The 18,749-nt window shown below is 35.0% G+C and overlaps 1 protein-coding gene across 1 annotated transcript in view; it reads right to left on the reverse strand.

Moving 5' to 3' along the window:
- DARS1 (aspartyl-tRNA synthetase 1) overlaps positions 1 to 18,749 on the reverse strand; it is a 67,582-nt gene that overhangs the window by 22,504 nt on the left and 26,329 nt on the right. Inside the window, exons 5-7 of the mRNA XM_079135672.1 lie at positions 6,938 to 7,040; positions 3,754 to 3,834; positions 2,287 to 2,346 (exon numbers count right to left, since the gene is read on the reverse strand). Of these exons, the coding sequence (XP_078991798.1) occupies positions 2,287 to 2,346; positions 3,754 to 3,834; positions 6,938 to 7,040 (244 nt within the window). The remainder of the gene's footprint in view (positions 1 to 2,286; positions 2,347 to 3,753; positions 3,835 to 6,937; positions 7,041 to 18,749) is intronic.

Below are 18,749 nucleotides of genomic sequence, written 5' to 3' on the forward strand. Positions count from 1 at the left end.
CATCTGCCCATAAAGTTCCTAGAGAAAACAATTCATTATTTGAGAGAAAAGTCAGGCTACACTAGAATGAATATGAAGATATATCTTGGAATGTTTCATATTATAGGAGAATAGTAGTTTTGCCTTTTACTTGCAGCTTCTCCAACTCAACTTTTTTTTTTTTTTTTGGTAGCTGTAGACAGACACAATACCTTTAATTAATTTATTTACTTCTATGTCGTGTTGAGGTTCAAACAAAGTGCCTCACTCATGCTAGGCAAACACTCTATCACTGAGCTACAACCCCAGTCCTCTGACCTTTGACTTTGCTAAGCTAAGAATAAAACAGCTACTTTTGTAACTAAGGTGCTTAAAGATTTGAAGTTATTAATGCACATCTCCCTAAATGTGGTCAAAGTAGAGGTTAAAAATGTGAATGCTGGGGCTAGGGTTGTGGCTCAGTAGTAGAGTGCTTCTAGGTTTGATCCTATTACCACATAAAAACAAATAAATAAAAAAAGGTATTTTGTCTCTCTACAACTAAAAAAAAAAATTCAAAAAATAAATGTGAATGCTTATGAGGACCAAATAACATGAATTAAATAGGAGAATGACACTTACTAGTGCAGGACAAAGCATGCCCCATCTAGTATGCAAGCTCATGTGGACCCAGTATTGCCAGATTCTCCTGCAACTTTTCAAGAAAAGCCACCCAGATTTTAATACGAAATTACTATCTCTCCTTTATTCTTTCTTTTCTTTTTGGTACTAGGGATAGAACCCAGGGGCATTTTATCACTGAGTTGTATCCCCAGTCCTTTTAATTTTTTATTTTGAGATGGGATATTGATTGGGTCTGGCTAGGTTGCCAAGATTGCTTCCAATTTGTGATCTTCCTGCTCAGTCTCCAAAGTTGTTGGGATTATAGGTGTGTACCGCCATGCCTGACTCTTCCTTTTTTGAGATGGGTCTCATTATGCTGCCCAGGCTAATCCCACACTTCTGTGCTCAACTGAGTCTCCTGCCTCTGCCCTCACAAGTGACGGTACTACAGGTGCATGTGCTATTGAATCTGGCAAAACTCCCATGCTTCAATGGTGGCAATGAATTTAAATAAAAAACAAACAAACAATAACAAACTCTTTGGGTCAAATACAGTATGTCTTCTGTCTTTTAAAATATATGAAAAACCTGAGGTTACTAGGCAGCATCAAGAGGTTTTCTGAGCAAGGGGTGGGTTGGGTGGGGTTGTGCATGTCCTACTGACTTGGAAGGCTGGGGTAGGAGGATTGCAAGTTGTGGAGGCCACCTCGGGGACTTAGTGAGACTCTGTCTCAAAAATACAAAACAAAAACAAAAACAAACACACACACAAAAAAACAAACCTGAGGATGTAGCTCAGTGGTAGAGTGCCCCTAAAAAATAAATAAATAAAAGAAAGGAGGACTTTTGATTACTTCTGGCTTTTTCTACATAAATCAAAATGGAGAAGGTAAAAGTAGACAAAAAGCAAATAATAAGCAAAAACACTGAGTGTATTATGAGGGCAAATTAAATAGGAATGATTGCAGAAGAGCTGGAAGTAACTCTTTTTTTTTTTTTTTTTTTTTGGTGCTGGGGATCAAACCCAGGGCCTTGTGCTTACAAGGCAAGCACTCTACCGACTGAGCTATCTCCCCAGCCCTGGAAGTAACTCTTAAGGTGACAAAGAATTTGACATTAGGTAGAATACTTAAGGAGGAAGATGTGGTCAAACATTAGGAAAGAGATGACACTGATTTTACTACAATGATGAAACCACTGAAATCTTTCACTTGCAATCAAACCAAAAGGGAAACAAAAGACCCATGAAACTGCTGTATAAACCACTAAGGCCAAATACTTCTATATTATTAACTGTGTTCAGATCAAATTCACAGGATTAAGGCATTAATTAACTCATCTGCACTTGTTTGTTCTAAAATGTGCATATAATCTCTTTCATGATTTTCTAATGATATTAATGGTTACATTTCCCCTTGTTGACTAAACTTGCCAAAACTATTATCACCTGGAACTGACACTATTTATTGGCTTTATGATTACTATCATTTTAAAATACAGTGAGTCAACATCTTATGAACTAGCACTTTACTGTTTTCACTGTCAGCAGTTCTGTTAAGGGGAAGGGTCAATCTGAAAGGTAATTGTTTCTTGAATTATTATAGATAGGAAAAAATGCCAATTAGCCTGATAAAGTGGTTATGGTATCTCTGCCTATCTCAATTTTGACATAGTCACATCACTTAATAAATAAATGAGGCATACCCTGAGATCGATGACTCTGTTGTCTAATCTTGTATCTTGGTTAACAGTAGCTCTTCCTTCCTAAAAAACAAAAATAAAATCAAACAAGATAAAAAAACTTACAACAGCAACAACAAAAAAGACTGTAAATTTTGAATAACAAAAAAACATTTAGAAGCTGCTCACTTTTAAGTGAGAACATATATGTGAGTGTTAATAATATGCACAAAAATCAGGGCCCTAAAATCATGGTAGAAAAAAGGCAGGGTCAGAGAGAAGTTAGTCAAAGGGAAAGAAGAGAAATAAGCATGAACAGATGCTGAGGCTTTCTTTCCCTCTTCCACCCCCCCAAACTCTGACTCACTATTAGGACATAAGAAGAATTAACCACTTGCACCTTTATTGATTCCTGGATTTAAGCTGTTAGCCCTACCATGATGGAACAGATAAAAGCTGACTCAAAAATAGTAGTCTTCAAAAATGTGGTCTGGGAATCACAAAAGGTTCTTGAGATACTTTCAGGGAGTTCAAGAAGTCAAACCCATTTTTGCATAATACTACTTTTTCACTCTCACTCAAGGAGTTTTCCAAAAGTTATACAAAGGTATAACAGTAAATTCAGAAGCAATATGAGAATCTAGCTATATATTAAGACAGACATCACAAAGACTTATAGATACGTTTAACACAATGTCACTTTTAAAAAACAATTTTTTACAATGCCACAACACTAAATTATTATTTATAAAAGCAGTTTTTAGATGTTGATAGGTCCTTATTTTTTATTCATTTATTTATATACAGTGCTGAGAATCAAACCCAGTGCCTCACGCATGCTAGGCAAGCGCTCTACCACTGAGCACAACCCCAGTCCCTAAATTATTTTTTGTTTTAGAAAATATAAAATGTTATTTACTGCTTATTTTATTATTCATATGAAACATACAAACTTAAAATACATTTGTATTGTTTTAAATAAATTAATACTTTAGAATTTGTTTTATATTCTAATACTGTAAATATTGATAGATAAACCAACAAAATAAAAGTTTGGGGGTGGGTGGGAATCTTCAAATTATTTTTTTTTTTGGTGGTACTGGGGATTAGGCCAGAATGCCAGGGCCTTATGAATGCTAGGCAAGACTCTATCACTGTTGTATACCCAGTCCTTCAAAGGGCTAGCCCTAGCATGTATAAGGCTTGGGTTTAAACCCTGGCCCCTCAAAAAAAAAAAAAAAAAAAAAAAAAAAGGTGTAAAAGGGATCTTGAGATCAAAAAAGTCAGAACTATAAAATTTATTTAAATACCTATTTTTGTGGTACTGGGGCTTGTGCATACTAAGTCAGCACATTTCCAGCCCTTGTAAATTTAAATGAAAAGTGAGCTCAAATCAATTTATAGGTACTCAATATAAAACTAGGACATCAGGTTTTCAATGTTTTATAAACTAAATATACAGAAGAAATATATCATAAATACAAAATTTACCTCTTCTCCTTCCACCTCAGGCCGAATGGCATCATCCAGCTGCAGGGGCAGGCGGGGTTCAGCCAAACTGACCACATAAATCTGAAAGTGAGAAATTGCCAAAAATAGCAGGAAGCACACAAAACCTGATATCTTTTGCTTACAAGGGAAAAAAAAAATCTATATTTGATTTAAACATGAAGCAATACTTGCATACATCCTTAACTGAAAATACTTGCTAAAATTAAAAAAAGATACAAATTTATTTTTCACCTACAAAATGCAGATATTTTTGCCTACTTCAATGAGTTGTTAGAATAATCAAATAAGATAAGGTATATAGAAATATTTTATTATCCCTAGGGTGAACACCAATGTAAACAATAACTAAGGCCTGGATATGTCATACAAAAGCTGTTGTCAGGGAAATCAAACTCAGAGCTTCAATTGAATAGCTATTACTGTTAACAGCATTTGGTCATTGCTATCACTAGGATCAGATTCAGTCCAGCTCTGCTACACCTCTCCTTCCTTTTCTTTTTTTTCCAAGGATCTCTTCATTGCCTCCTCTTATCAAATATTAACATGTAATTTCCTACAGCTCTTCTGGTTGGAAGCTGCCATAGAGAATGTTCCTTTACACTGTTAAAATTTCTCAATATTCATTCACTAATTTCACATTTCGCAATATTCATTCACTAATTTCACATTTTAGTGCTAAGAAGTAATTAGGTCATAAAGACTGGGCTAGGGTTTTCTGACTACTCTTACAAAGCTACTATATTATATTCCCAACTATGGCTGGAAAACTTGCTAAAGCACAAAAAAGAAACAGCCTTATTTAGTTAATTCAGGAAAGGGAATTATATTCTTACAGTTGGCAGATCACACTTAGCATTTAGCTCAGACACTTCAAGAAAAAGTGTCAAAAGTACACTTCATTCTTCCTCATAGTAAAATAGTTATTTGTAACCATTTCATATACCCCATTTGTAGGGTTCCCTTTGATAAAAAAAAAAAAAATTGAGTTCCAATACAAAGTAAGAGAACTGAAGAGTTCCTTCTTTTACTTTTCTATTTAGTCTATAAAACTTTATTTTGTGAAATACTTTATAATTACTTTTATTAAGGCGAAACTTGTCTAAGTTCCTTAGGTTTTATATTTATTATTAACACTTATTAAGATTGTATTGCATGCCACATTTTAAGAATATTTTCTTTTATAATCCTGGTGCTGGAGATAGAACCCAGGGCCCCGTGAATGGCAAGAGCTCTACCAATGAGCTACATGCCTAGTTAAGTAAGAATTTCTTTAAAGTATATTTGTTTGCTCTAGTTACTAAAAATTTCTTTATTAAAGAACTGAAAAAGATTTAGTTGGAAGACAGGGCCTATCTTTCTTATAAGTCAGCATAAATGAACTTCTTTATTAGGTTACAGACTGCCTGATGGAATTGATTCAAAATGAGACACATCAAAGAATTCTGTCAAGTTAGGTCAGTTAAAATACAAGATTTTCTATGTCTCAAAGAATTTCATGATAATCAACTCCTGTTAAGTATAATCTTACTCCCTGCCAGAGGTGGTGGTGCATGCCTATAGTCCCAGAAGCTCAGGAGGCTAAGACAGGAGGATTTTAAGTTCAAAGTCAGTCTCAGCAGCTTAGTAAGGACCTAAGCAACTCAGTGAGACCCCGTCTCTAAATAAAATACAAAATAGGGCTGGAGATGTTACTCAGTGGATGAGTGCCCGAGTTCAATCCCCGTTACCAAAAAATAAAAATAAAAAATAAAAAATATATACAAATATAATCTTACTCTCAGATTACTGAGTAGGTATGGGTTGATCTTTCTGAATCAGTCTGCTTCATTTTCTTATATATGCTCATGCACACATGTGTATACACAAATACAGACAAGGTAAGGGTGAAAAGAAGCCATCTTATTTTGAAGACTACTTCTTAAGAGAAATTTAATGATGCATATTGTAGACACAATCTAGGCCTCAATCTCAGAGCTATAGGTTCAAAGTGGTAAAGATATTTCAATAGTACTAAATATGTGTGAACTTACTTTTTTATTTTTTTGGGTGGTACTAGGTGCTGAACCGAGGACCTTGCACTTGTTAGGCAAGTGCTCTGCCACTGAGCTACATACCCTCAATCCCCTTTAAAAATTTGAGACAGGGTCTTCTTGCTAGGTTGCCCAGGCTGGCCTCAAAATTGTGATCTTCCTGCCTTATCCTCCTAAGTAGCTGGTACTTATGGTATTTTTAAGTCAATGAAAATGAGCTGTTTAGTTTTTATGCCTAAGAAGAAAAGAGATGAAGGATAAAGTCTTTTTTTTTTTTTTTAATTTTTTTTTTTTTTGTGAATTTGTTTTTTATAAGGATAAAGTCTTGTTTAAAAAAAGGTTACTATTTGAATGTGAGACCAATATGCGGTTATTTCTTTTGACTTTTCTATGTTGGGAAAATATTAGATATATGATAATTAAAATGATTAAAAATTAGCATAATTAATCAAACACTACAAAAATGACTGCAATAATTCCTCCTATTCCTGTATGTATGTTCTTGCCTCTCCTCTCACCAACAACTGGAATCTATTTCACTACACCTTAGAGTTGAGTTTTGCTTCCTAACTTTGAAAAAGGGATATTTAATAAACATGACATAAGAAGAAGCTTAAAAAGTGCTTGTGCACGAGGTTTTCTTCACTTGCCTCTGGGAACCATCCTGGATTAGGAGAGACCACAAGGAGAGATGCTCAGTGAAATAGTCAATGCCACATGGAGCAGGTGACCCATTCCTGATAGGCCCATCCTACTTTGCTCACAGAATCATGAGCAAATGTTTGTTGTTCTAAGTCACTAAATACTGAGACAATTAAAAAAAAAAAAATGAGGCAATTTGTTACGTAACAAAAGCAAATTATTATGAATTTCAATATTGTACATGAACTTGAATTATTAAAAACATAGATGTGGCATGAAAAGTTGTAATAACTACTTAAATTTATTTCTAGACACCATTTATATACATAAATATTTTTATATATTACATGTGGGTATGTCTGTGTATTTGTTTAATTAGGTGCTGGGGGATCAAACCCAGGGTGGTCTCAGCATATGTCCCACATGCTAGGCAAGTGCTTTACCACTAAGCTGCCCAAGCTTCACAATTTCATATTCTGAAAAAGGGTTACCTTTTGAACATGTAATTCAACATCCTGCTGTGTACAGCTTCCAACTTTCTGATTCACTTTTCTCACAACACCTTCTATATCTACGATGCTTTCCTTGTTGATGCTGTCAAGAGATAAAATTTACAACTTTAATCAACTCATTAGAGGTGTCAGGACTCATTTGGTGTTTAAGCAATAAAGCTGAACATGTTAAACTCAATACAGTAGCCACTTGAGATAAAAAAACAGTCTATTTAACCTAAAATAGAAAACAAGCTATTTAAAATAAGCTATTATGTTGCATACTTTGCAACATTCTTTAAGAGATGATTTTTTAGATGCCATAAGTTACCATTTATAAGATACCCTGGACAAAAAAGGCAAAAGGGCCAAGTATATTGTGAAAAGTAGCAAAAAATTTTCAATTATTTATTAAAGAACACTTTGCTCCCAATACTTGAGATTCAGTATGATCAGCGTTTCCTATAATGAGAAACACTGGCTTCAATAAATGCAATTACTGGTATGTAATGGAATTACATAATAGAAGAAGGTCAACTGAAAAGATTAAGAGGACATTAGGGTGCTGTTTTGCAATTAAATCTTCATTGCCTATAGTTTCTGAGTAAACTGTGCCACTGGATTTATGACAGACAGCCTACTGGATTGTATATTCCTACTTAAAAGAATGCTTTTATGAAAGAAGCTTAATATATGATGAACATAAAATAAATGCAAATCTCCTAGGTAGTTTATTCTTTAAGAAACTTGAATCTTGAACATGAGACACTCAAATTCTGAAATAAAACATCTATGAAATTACTAAAACACTTGATATATTTTTAAAATCTCTAGTACATAACCAAGGAAGAAACAGTGATTCCCATACAAAATGTACTAGTTTTACTTTTGTGTATATTCTTGTACCGACAGAATGTGCTACAATAATTGTCTTGTTCTGACAGAAAGTGCCTTCAATAGTTGTGGTGCTTTCAGACATTTCAGAAACCCAACAGTGCTTATATTACAAACACCACCACCACCACAATCCAGTTCATGAACATTTGCTTAGGGAAGGGCTCAAAATGAGGATAACAGATTAAGAGTAGTAAGAAAGAAAAGCTTTCATTCCATTTTGCTATATGGCCTAGGATTCTATGCCTGTTCTCAACTATCTCTTAAAAAAAAAAAAAAAATAGGAAAAGAAAAGAAAGGAAAAAAAAAAAAAAAAAAAAAAAAAAGCCAGGTGTGGTGACACACACCTGTAATCCCAGCAGCTCAGGAGGACAAGGCAGGAGAATCACAAGTTCAAAACTAGCCTCAGCAACTTAATGAGACACTGTCTCAAAATAAAAAATAAGAAAAAGGGGCTGGGAATGGGAATGTGGCTCAGTGGTTAAGTGCCCCTGAGATTAATCCCTGGTACCAAAAAAAAAAAAAAAAAAAAAAAAGAGAGAGAGTTAGTTTAAAAAACAGTAAATATATCTCTTGCATTTTCTCCTGTTCTAGAGTATTAATATAATATCTAACTAAAATCTTGAGTATTGAAGAAGCTCAATTTATTATGGCAAAGTAAGTGGTGAACTAAGATTAAGTACTTTTAAGACTCGAAAAGATCAAGAGGTTTCAGTTTACTTTTTAAGTTTTTCCAATACTAGCAATCTAGGGTCACTGAATGTGTCTTAATGTGACTGCCACCTACCAGCTGATTTTTGATGTCTGAGTATATGATTCACGCCTCGTGAGAATTCTGTTGTTTGTTTCACATGTCTCCATGAAGAAAGTTTTCTCTTCCTCATTGGTTAGCGTAGTTCTGCTTTATGGAGTCACCTGCCCTGTCTCACCCCAACTACAGCTCCACCTGGCTACCTTTTCATTATGTCCCAACCCTCTTGATTCTCTTACTTTATCCCTTTAGACTTTGTAGAAGGCCTTTGATGATTTCTTAGACGTTCCATTACCTGACAGTTTTCTTCAAATTGACTCAAGCTAAATATATCTAAATCTCTCTCTCTCTTTTTTTTTTTGCGGTGCTGGGGATTGAAACCAGGGCCTTGTGCTTGCTAGGCAAGCACTCTACCAACTGAGCTATCTCCCCAGCCCATATATCTACTTTTAAGGACTGAGTTTCATGCTAGCTTCCTTCCAGAAAGAAGTTAAAATGTGGTCAAAGACATTCTGCCTAGGTCTGGTTAGACATTCAGTGAATGAAAACAAATTTTCTCTTCTTTCTCCTTTGAAAATGCAGATGACTCCTTGTATTTTTTTAAAGCTTGGATGATTTAATTCTAATATCTCTACACATCTAAATCTATACCTCTATCCCTATTTATATAAATGAGTGAATTCAGAAGAAAAATAACATTAAAACAAAAACAGATTTATGGAAAAGGGTGAGACTAAATTTTGCTAGCTAGAGCTAACATAAAGCTATATGAGGGTGTTATGTGTGTGTAATGTACATGTATATATACTCACATTAGAAACAAACCAAGGATAGGAATACTTGAATATGTTTCTGTCAGTAGAACGATAAATTTCATTTTGATTATAGAAACAGTCTATTTAACCCGTTAGGTCCCAAGTTTTCAATTCTTTATCTATTTTGATGAAACTGACACACATACATTAAAATAGGCTAGAAATCAAAACCTAGAGCTTATATTATATTGATATTAATTATAATTAATTCTTATTATTGCCATATAATTACAGTTCATAATTTGTATTACATACCATATAATTATACTGTATGTATTATATATTATATACTGTAAGTTTCTGTAGGTGTTCCACCTCGGTGATGGTGGGACAAAATTGGTTAATATGATTATAACTGACTATGCAAAGATGACACAATATTTAGGTTACATGTTATAGTTTGATTGCTATCATAAAGAGACTATAAAAAGTTTTCAGTTTTACATTTTGAAACTAATGTGCTGTTGTGTTCATGTTTTGAAAAAGAGTTGTATCTAGCATGCATCTAGAAGCCTTGGGTTTTTATAGAGGACGTGGCAGGGAAAAATATCCATGGTGGAAAGCAGGGAACTCCTGGGAACTATTTTATTGCAGGAGAAATAGATGAAGTAAATTAAGCGTGTCTTTTCAAGAACTAAGTCAGCTATTTTTATTGTTAGCCCCCCCCAAAACACACTAATACTGCATTGTTTCATGCTTCTTTTATTTTCCGACAACCTTTTTGATACTCCAATTAATCGCTCAAGAAATAAGATAAATTAGCATAGCCTTGATATTAAGCTATCCATTATGAACTGCCAATCATCAATTTAATAGTTCTGTTCTAACTAAAACTATCTATAGAATACAATTGTATAAAGCACTGACCTTTATGTAAAATATTTCATAAAAGTATTTTGAGTTGTCTATCAAGTTTTTTCTTAAATACAAAATAAATGATACACTGTATGGCTAACAATTATAAAACATGAAATTTGAGGAAAAAACAAATAGTAGTACTCAGTTATGTGAAGGAAAAGGACTATTTTTCCAATACAAATGACATACACTTTATTACTTAAGTTCTCACTAATAAGGGATGCTTTCACTGTCTGCAGTTCTATCTATCTTGATTATCAGGGTCAAGAAACTAAAAAATTCTTGTGGAACTATTAAAAGTGGGTACCACTGTTGGATTAAATAACATCTGACTGCTGGTATAAATGTGTCTGTATCACATGTGTATTCATTCACACAAACAAACCTAAAACAGGAAAAGTGGCAGTGACATAACTGAGTCCAGTAACAGATGTTCATAATAATGGCCTTCTTTCATTCTGTAGTAAGTTAAAAACAAAGAATGTATAAAACACACTTCAAAGATTATATTAAAATTACAGTAAGTGAGAGGAAGACTCACAGTCTAAAAAGTTTACTAACGAGCAATGCCTTATTGTTTCATGCTGCCAAAAAAATTTTTAAAGTTCTTATTAGTATATCTTTGAGGTACACTGAATTATTGGTCTCATGTCTTCATTTTCCTGTGGTAATGGTATTCATCCACACCTCTGCTATGATTTCAAGGGAAGTATAAAGTATTTCTCTGCTTCTTGACTTAGTGTTCAGTTATGTGACTTGCCATTGAAGGATTATGGCACTCTTGTAAAAAATCAACTCATCATACATTCAAGACTTTATTTTGGGCTCTTTATTCTATACTATTGGCCTATACATCTGTTTTTGTGCCAATATCACACAGTTTTGATTATTGTAGTTTATAATAAGTTTTGAAAACAGTAAGTTTGAGTACTTCAACTCCACTCCCACCCCCTCTTTTTGGTAACAGGAATTGAACCCAGGGCACTCTACCACTGTGGTATATCCCCAGACCATTTTATTTTACTTAATTTTGAGACAGGGTCTCGCTACATTGCCTGGGCTGGCCTCAAACATGCAATCTTCCTGCCTCAGACTTTCAACTCACTGGGACTCTAGGCAGGCACACCTCTGCCCAGCTCAACTTGTTGTTTTTCAAGCTTGTTTTGATTACATGGGGGATCCTTTAGAGTTTCATATGAATTTTAGGATTGGTTTTCTATTAAAAAAAAAAAAAAAAAAAAGGCCACTGGGATTTGAATAGGGATTACACTGAATCTGTAGATATGTTTGAGCAGTATTGTCATGCTAGTGGGACCTGGGGTGGTTTGTTATACAGTAATTATTTTCTCAACAGTTAACTAATATAATCTTAAATTTTAAAAAGTTAAAAATTAAAAAAAAATCCTTGAGTTCAAAGCCATCATCTGATCACAAAACCTTTAAAATAGGTAAAAGTTTATTTATACTTCATATACTCACTGAGAACCTACAATGTATATTATGCATTACTAAAGAGATTTTTTTTTTTTTTCAAATACTAACAATATGTGGTAGACTGAATTCATCAACACAGAAGCCATGGATGTGGAGGATAACTTACAAAATTTCACTGTGAAATATTACAAACATAATAGAACTTATCCACTTAAATTAACATTGTCTTCCTTAAAATAACTGCTAGGGGACAGAGGCAGGGGTACAAACACATATTTCAGATGCAGTATTATTCAAAACAAGTTTAAAATTACTCATCTGAAATTACCTCTTGGTTTTGTCATATGAACTCTGGTTGGGGGAAAAGAGGAGACAAAACAAATACACAAAAAACGAAAAGCAAAGGGGTTTTTGAGAAGAAAAGAAAGTCAGTTAAATGTTTCAAAAAGGAGAGAACTGACAGTGTATCAAATAGGACTGAATAGCTGTTTCCAAACACTTTTGATAACTTGATTCCCTTTGTCGGTAAAAAAAAAAAAAAGGGGGGGATTATATACCCCAATATACATGTAGTATATGTATTTATAAATTAAATGTGTTACTACACATATATTTAGATAATTATAAACAGTGATTGAATACAAATCCATAGGTAACATAGGTTTCTTTTTTTTGGTACCGGGGATTGAACCCAGGGGACTCAACCACTGAGCCACATCCCCAGCCTTTTTTTTGTATTTTATTTAGAGACAGGGTCTCACTGAATTGCTTAGGCCTTCTCTGAGTTGCTGAGGCTGGCACTGAACTTGTTTGTAATCCTCCTGCTTTAGCCTCTGGAGCCCTGGGATTACAGGTGTGTTCCAACAGCACCGGTCTAGGTTTCTTGATATTCTATAATTTTGAGGGACACTGACACCTTATTAGATCAAACTGTTCTTTTTAAAAATTTCACAATGCAGCTGATACAAAGATCTCACTGTATGAGAGTATCAGCATTAACATTTTCTTGTTTATGTTTACATTTTTAGTTTTATCTTTAATCTATGGTTTCTTTGTAGAAATTGATCCAACCCCCCAGTACTAGGGGATCGTACCCTGCTCTACCACAGAGCTATACCCCCTTTAAAAAAGAATGTGACTAAATTGCCTCAGCTGTCCTTAAACTTGCAGTCCTCCCTCAGTCTCCCAAGTAGTTGGGATTACAGGCATGCAGTCACCAGCCTAGCTGTAGAAATCCTTTATGTCACTTGTTTATTTTCTGTGAGTCAGTTTATTAAGAGTCCCTCCAAATCAGTTAATGAGGCAAAGTGAACTGAAATAGGTTACAATACATTGACAGAGAACCACAGAAAGAGGGTATCAGCATTAGCTCCTTTTTATTATTGGAACCCCACAATCTTCCTTCAGAAACCTCACTTGATGTAGGTAACATGAAAGGTCACATAGGTGACCTTTTCAGATGTGATCCAAATGATGGGCCTGGCCCTGTGTTTTCCTACAAATTAACTCTTAGGAGAGTCAAGGTTTGTTCTTATGATTTTAAGCTATTTTTTTTGAAAAAGTTTTAATATAAAAGAATATCCTTATTTATTATTCAGAATTAAATGTTAATCCAGCTCCCTCCTCCACAGTTACTGTTTTTTATTTAATCTATACTACTCCACATTATTTTCCTCATTTGTAGAAAATACGAAATGCTTTATAAATTTTGTATCATCTTTTTATGGTAGCTTTGTTCATTTTCTGTTTTTGTTTTGGCAGTACTTAAGGTTGAACCTAGGAGTGCTACATCCTCAGCTCCCTTATTTATTTTTTTTGTGATCCTACTGCCTCTGACTCCTGATTAGCTGGGATTACAGGTGTGCACCATCATAGGTGGCCCTGTTTGTTTGTTTGTTTGGTATAGGGATTGAGCTCAGGGGCACTTTGCCACTGAGCTATAAATATAAACCTAGTCCTTTTTACTTCTAAATTTTGAGACAGGGTCTCACTAAATTGCTTAGGGCCTTGCTAAATTACTGAGGCCTATAACTTGTGATCCTCTTGCCTTAGCCTCCCAAGGTGCTGGGATTATAGGTGTGGAACACCATCCCTGGCCCTTCTGTTTTTTTTTTAATGTTGAAAAAGCTAACATCTTTTTTCCTAACTAAAATATAATGTATACATAATATGTATGTCCCAAAAGTATTATTCCCATTATTACTTAGCAATTTCCTTTTGTGTTTTAGTTTCTGTGTTATATACCATCTCATTTAAATCTTATCAGTACCTATAAGACTGGTATTACCACCATTTTAAAGATGAGAAAACAGAGACTCTAAGAAGTTAATTAGCCTAACTTCACAGAACTTATAAGGTTATTTACTAATTACTGTATTAGAATGTTCTGTTACAGATTCACAAATTAACCCTAAAATTTAAATATCTCAGAATTCATCTTTAGTTTACTTTGAAATAATACATTCTCAGGTGCTCATGAGTTGCAAGATTTCTTCATGTTTATGTAACAGATCCTGGGTAATGGACTCTCTGCTAATAGTTTCCCAAATGTTCAAGAATTGGGCTACTTTACTCAGTAATAATGATGTGTTTTGATGTCCTGCTGTTGTTGCCAGCCTCAGTAGAAATTCAGCAGAATCTTGGCATAAAAACAGGAAATTATTGTTTAAAGTTATATTTAACATAGAGAAACAATCCCATAAACTATCTGAGAATACTGACATCAGATTTTAGATTTTTTAAAAGCACATCTTTATCCAAGTTCTCCATATTGAACTGAACAGGGTTGCAAGCAATTCTTTCTCTAATAGGCAAATACCCTATTCCAACGAATAGGTATATTTATATGCATTTGTTCCAGGAACTGCAATACACAATAGTTTAATGGCTTACCCTATGATCATCAACTTATCTACATGGATATCCACCTTCCTTTGGGCCCCAACTCTGGAGAGTACCTACCGCAGAACTTGCAACATGTCTCTGCATTACAGTTTTTATCTACCTTTTCCTTCTTCCAAAATCAAGTTTCTCATATGATGCCTGTATCTTACACCTAAGCACAGCATAATGCCTGGAAGATAGCAGGTACTAAATGGAAGTTTTCTAAATTAATGAGACTTCTGAGTGTGATTTGCTGTTTTTCAGCAAATAGTTAATGATAGTTAATGTACAAACTAAAATTTTAACCTACCAGCTAGTGAAATACCTATTTTTAGTGAAAGAGCTAGAAAGGAAAGAAAATAAACTAAACCAGTTTGTAGCTAGGTGACTCATTAGAGAATGAGAAACATACGTGTGACCCACTAGCTACCAATAAATCACTTAACCACAAAGATTAATACAAAGAAAATAAAATATACATGCATACAAATAATGGTACTGAATAAACATCAAAACATCTCCAGGTTTGGGGAAGAGTGCTGTAAGCACATACAGCAATATGTAATTTTGGGGGGTGGGTATTTGGGATTGAACATAGGGGCACTCTACCACTGAGCTATATCCCTAGCCCCCTTTTTTTTAACATTTACCTACCTACCTACTTATTTATCTATTTATATTTGGTACCATGGACCAAATATCCCCAGTCCTTTTCATTTTGAGCCAGGATCTTGCTAAGCTGTTTAGGGCTAAATTGCTGAACTTGTGATTCTTCTGCCTCAGTTTCCTGAGTCACTGGGATTACAGGCACACATCATAATGCTTGGCTTACTCTGGAACTTTAAAATGGCACTAAATGAAAAATAAGATTTTTTTTTTTTTTTAAACCAGGGATTGAACCCAGGGGCACTTAACCACTGAGCCACATCCCCAGCCCTTTTTTATTTGGAGATAGGGTCTTGCCAAGCTGCTCAGGGCCTCACCAAGTTGCTGAGGCTGGCTTTGAACCTGAAATGCTCCTGCCTCAGCCTAAGTTATTGGGAGAAAAAAAGGCCAGGTGTGGTGGCACACACCTGTAATCCCAGAAGCTCAGGAGGTTGAGGAAGGAGAATCACAAATTCAAAGCCAGCCTCAGCAATTTAGCAAGACTCTAAGCAACTCAGTGAGACCCTGTTTCTAGATAAACTAAAAAAAGGGATGGGGATGTGGCTCAGTGGTTGAGCACCCCTGGGTTCAATCCCCAGTACCAAAAAAACAAACAAACAAACAAACATAAAGAAAGGGAAAAAAACAAACAGAAAGAAAGGGAAAAAAGGGGTAATCATTTTTTTTTTTGCCTCAACGCCAGTATTAGCTACTAAATCAGATTATTAAAGTCAACATAAGATGGGAATCCAGAAATACAGGTCTGGATAGGTATTGTATCTTCCTGTTTCCAGACAAATTTCATTTAAAAACTTCAGCTATACAATTAAGAATTTGTTCTTAAAATCTCTAAGGAATAAGATGTGCCAACATCCTTATGTAACCCATTCAGTTGCTTCATTTTTATATGCATTTAGCCACAAGAAAATCGATCTTTTCAAAGAATTGATTAAAATAATGTAGTGAAAAGTCCTATGGCACTTAAATCCAATAAGTGAATCAACTTTTCAGATTAGCATACTGATGAGCTGAACATTCCAAGGAGAGATAATTTGGGGGAAAAGCATTTACCCTGTATTAAACTCCAATGTTTCTTTTTTCTTTTTTTAAAGGCAAATTTCTTTCTCTCTTTTTTTTTTTTTAAAGTACTTCCAGTTGTAGATGGACACAACACCTTTATTTTATTTATAAATCTTTATGTGGTGCTGAGGATCAAACCCAGTGCCTCATATGCATGAGGCAAGTGCTCACCCACTGAGCCACAACCCCAGCCCCTCCAATGTTTCTTTTTAAGGAAAAACCTCAAAAGCTAAAACTGCAAGCAGTACAGTCTAGTTAGGTAAAAGATAAGCACCTCAAATTTAATAATCTAAAGTAAATGCTAAGATTGTTATCTACTTAAGATATTAAAAGTGACCTCATATTTTGCCTTTTAAATGATTAGGAAACCCCATCTGGAACTATCTGATTTGATATTTTTAATAGTAGAGTTCTAGCTTTTTCCCACCTGGTATATGGCCAGAGGGAATAGAGTTAAATGTAGGGCCTTATGGAATTAACATATAAATAACCATTATTTCTTCCACTTTGTTGTATGAGTTCACATTTTGATGTCTAGTGTCCTTGGGTGGTAACCTTCAAAATGGAGACATTTTGCAAATAAACAGTCCTTAGGTGCTCCCCCTAGTAAAGATAACTTTAGGCATTTTATATATGAAAACTGATTCAAGAGGCTGAGGGAAGAGGATTTCAAGTTCATAGGTAGCCTCAGAAACTTAGTGAGACACTGTCTCAAAAATTAAAAAAGAAAAATGGAGGATGGGATGTAGCTCAGGGTTTGAGCATCCCTAGGTTCATTCCCAGTGATGGGGGGAGGGGGGATGACCCAAAACAGAATGATAAATAAGTGGAAAACTGAAATGGCTTTTTCCTCATAGACATTTTCTGTCCATACTATTTTCCAAACTAGATTCTGGCACAATGGTTAGGCTGGCTCACTAAGCAGCTGGTTTCCCAACCAGAATGTGCTAACAAAAATTCTTTTGGGGGTTGGGGATATAGCTCAGTTGGTAGAGCGCTTGCCTCTCAAGCACAAGACTCTGGGTTCAAATCCCCAGCACTGGAAAAAAAAAAAAAAAAATTCTTTTGAATCACTTCATGTTTCATTGATTCTCAAATTTATTTTTTTAAAAAAATTTTAGTTGTATATGGGCACAATACCTTTATTTATTTTTATGTGGTGCTGAGGCTTGAACCCCGTGCCTCACATGTGCTAGGCAAGTGCTCTACCACTGAGCCACAACCCCAGCCCTTAAATTTCTAATATAAGCCAAAATCACTTATACGCAAGGATTTTCACTTCAGAGAATCCATCAGAATTTCTTTTAAATCATAAAAGAATGTTGCCAAACAATTAAGCAATGGAACTCACAGAGTTTTCCAAATTTTTCATTTGCAAGTATACGCAGAAACTAAAGGATAAACAGGAAAGATTCTGAAGTGTTCAAACACAGGCAGCTTATAAACCTCAATTTTTATTATAAGGTAGAATGCACACTACTGGGCACAGTTGAGCAATGGAAATCAATCTTTTTTTTTTTTTTTTTTTTTTTGCGGTACTGGGGATCGAACTCATGGCCTTGTGCTTGCAAGGCAAGCACTCTACCAGCTGAGCTGTCTCCCCAGCCCCGGAAATCAATCATTATGCCACAAAACCTACACAATACTCAAACCTGAGTGTGTCTATAGGACAGGGGAATTTGAACAGTGTTTGCGGGACAAGAGAAACAAAGAGGTGGATAAAATTGGTGGATAATTGTGCAGTGAGAATAGTTCTAGAATCAAACATGGGGTTGCACCAAGGTCAGAAGGAGGTTGAACATACTGGCAGGAAATGAGAAGACAGATAAAAATTTTTGACTAGAAGTCTTGATGAAGTCTATTAGAAAATTAGGAGGCCTGGGACAGGTATATTAGTAGAAACTGTCATCAGGGTTGGGTGGTCACTGGAGTTAAAAATGGTGAAGTCCCTAGGGACAAAACCCAAGCTGGGGCCATAGGAATGAGTTAAAATGGAGTGATGGTGAAGACAATGGAGGAAAAGAAACACTTGAAAATATTTAGAATAAAGGGAAGACTCAGCATGGGAGAAAGAGAATACTATCACTAAGGGAAAAAAAAAGATGGTTTTTGGTAAGACCACCTATTTCGGTCTTCGCTTCTTATGAACTTAAAGGCTGGAACTTGTCTTCAATTTACTCAACGGTTAAAGCACTGGCAATCCTGTGGACTGCCTATCCAAGCAGAGTCCCAGTTCTGTTCTGCATCTATCCTTTATTTGACCAAGTGCTCTAAGGGAAGGTGAGCTCATCCCAATTCCAGAGAGTGGGCCATATTTAGTCCAGCCCATCTCGGCAATTTACTACAGATTAAATTGTCATTTTCACTTAGTTTCTCAAACTAGAAACTTTGAAGTTATCATATATTTTGTTATTTTCCTCATCCCCACACAAGCAATAAGCACACAGTTAAG

The sequence above is a fragment of the Sciurus vulgaris genome (genome assembly GCF_902686455.1).
Source record: "Sciurus vulgaris genome assembly, chromosome: 3".
In the NCBI taxonomy this organism is placed as follows: Eukaryota; Metazoa; Chordata; class Mammalia; order Rodentia; family Sciuridae; genus Sciurus; species Sciurus vulgaris.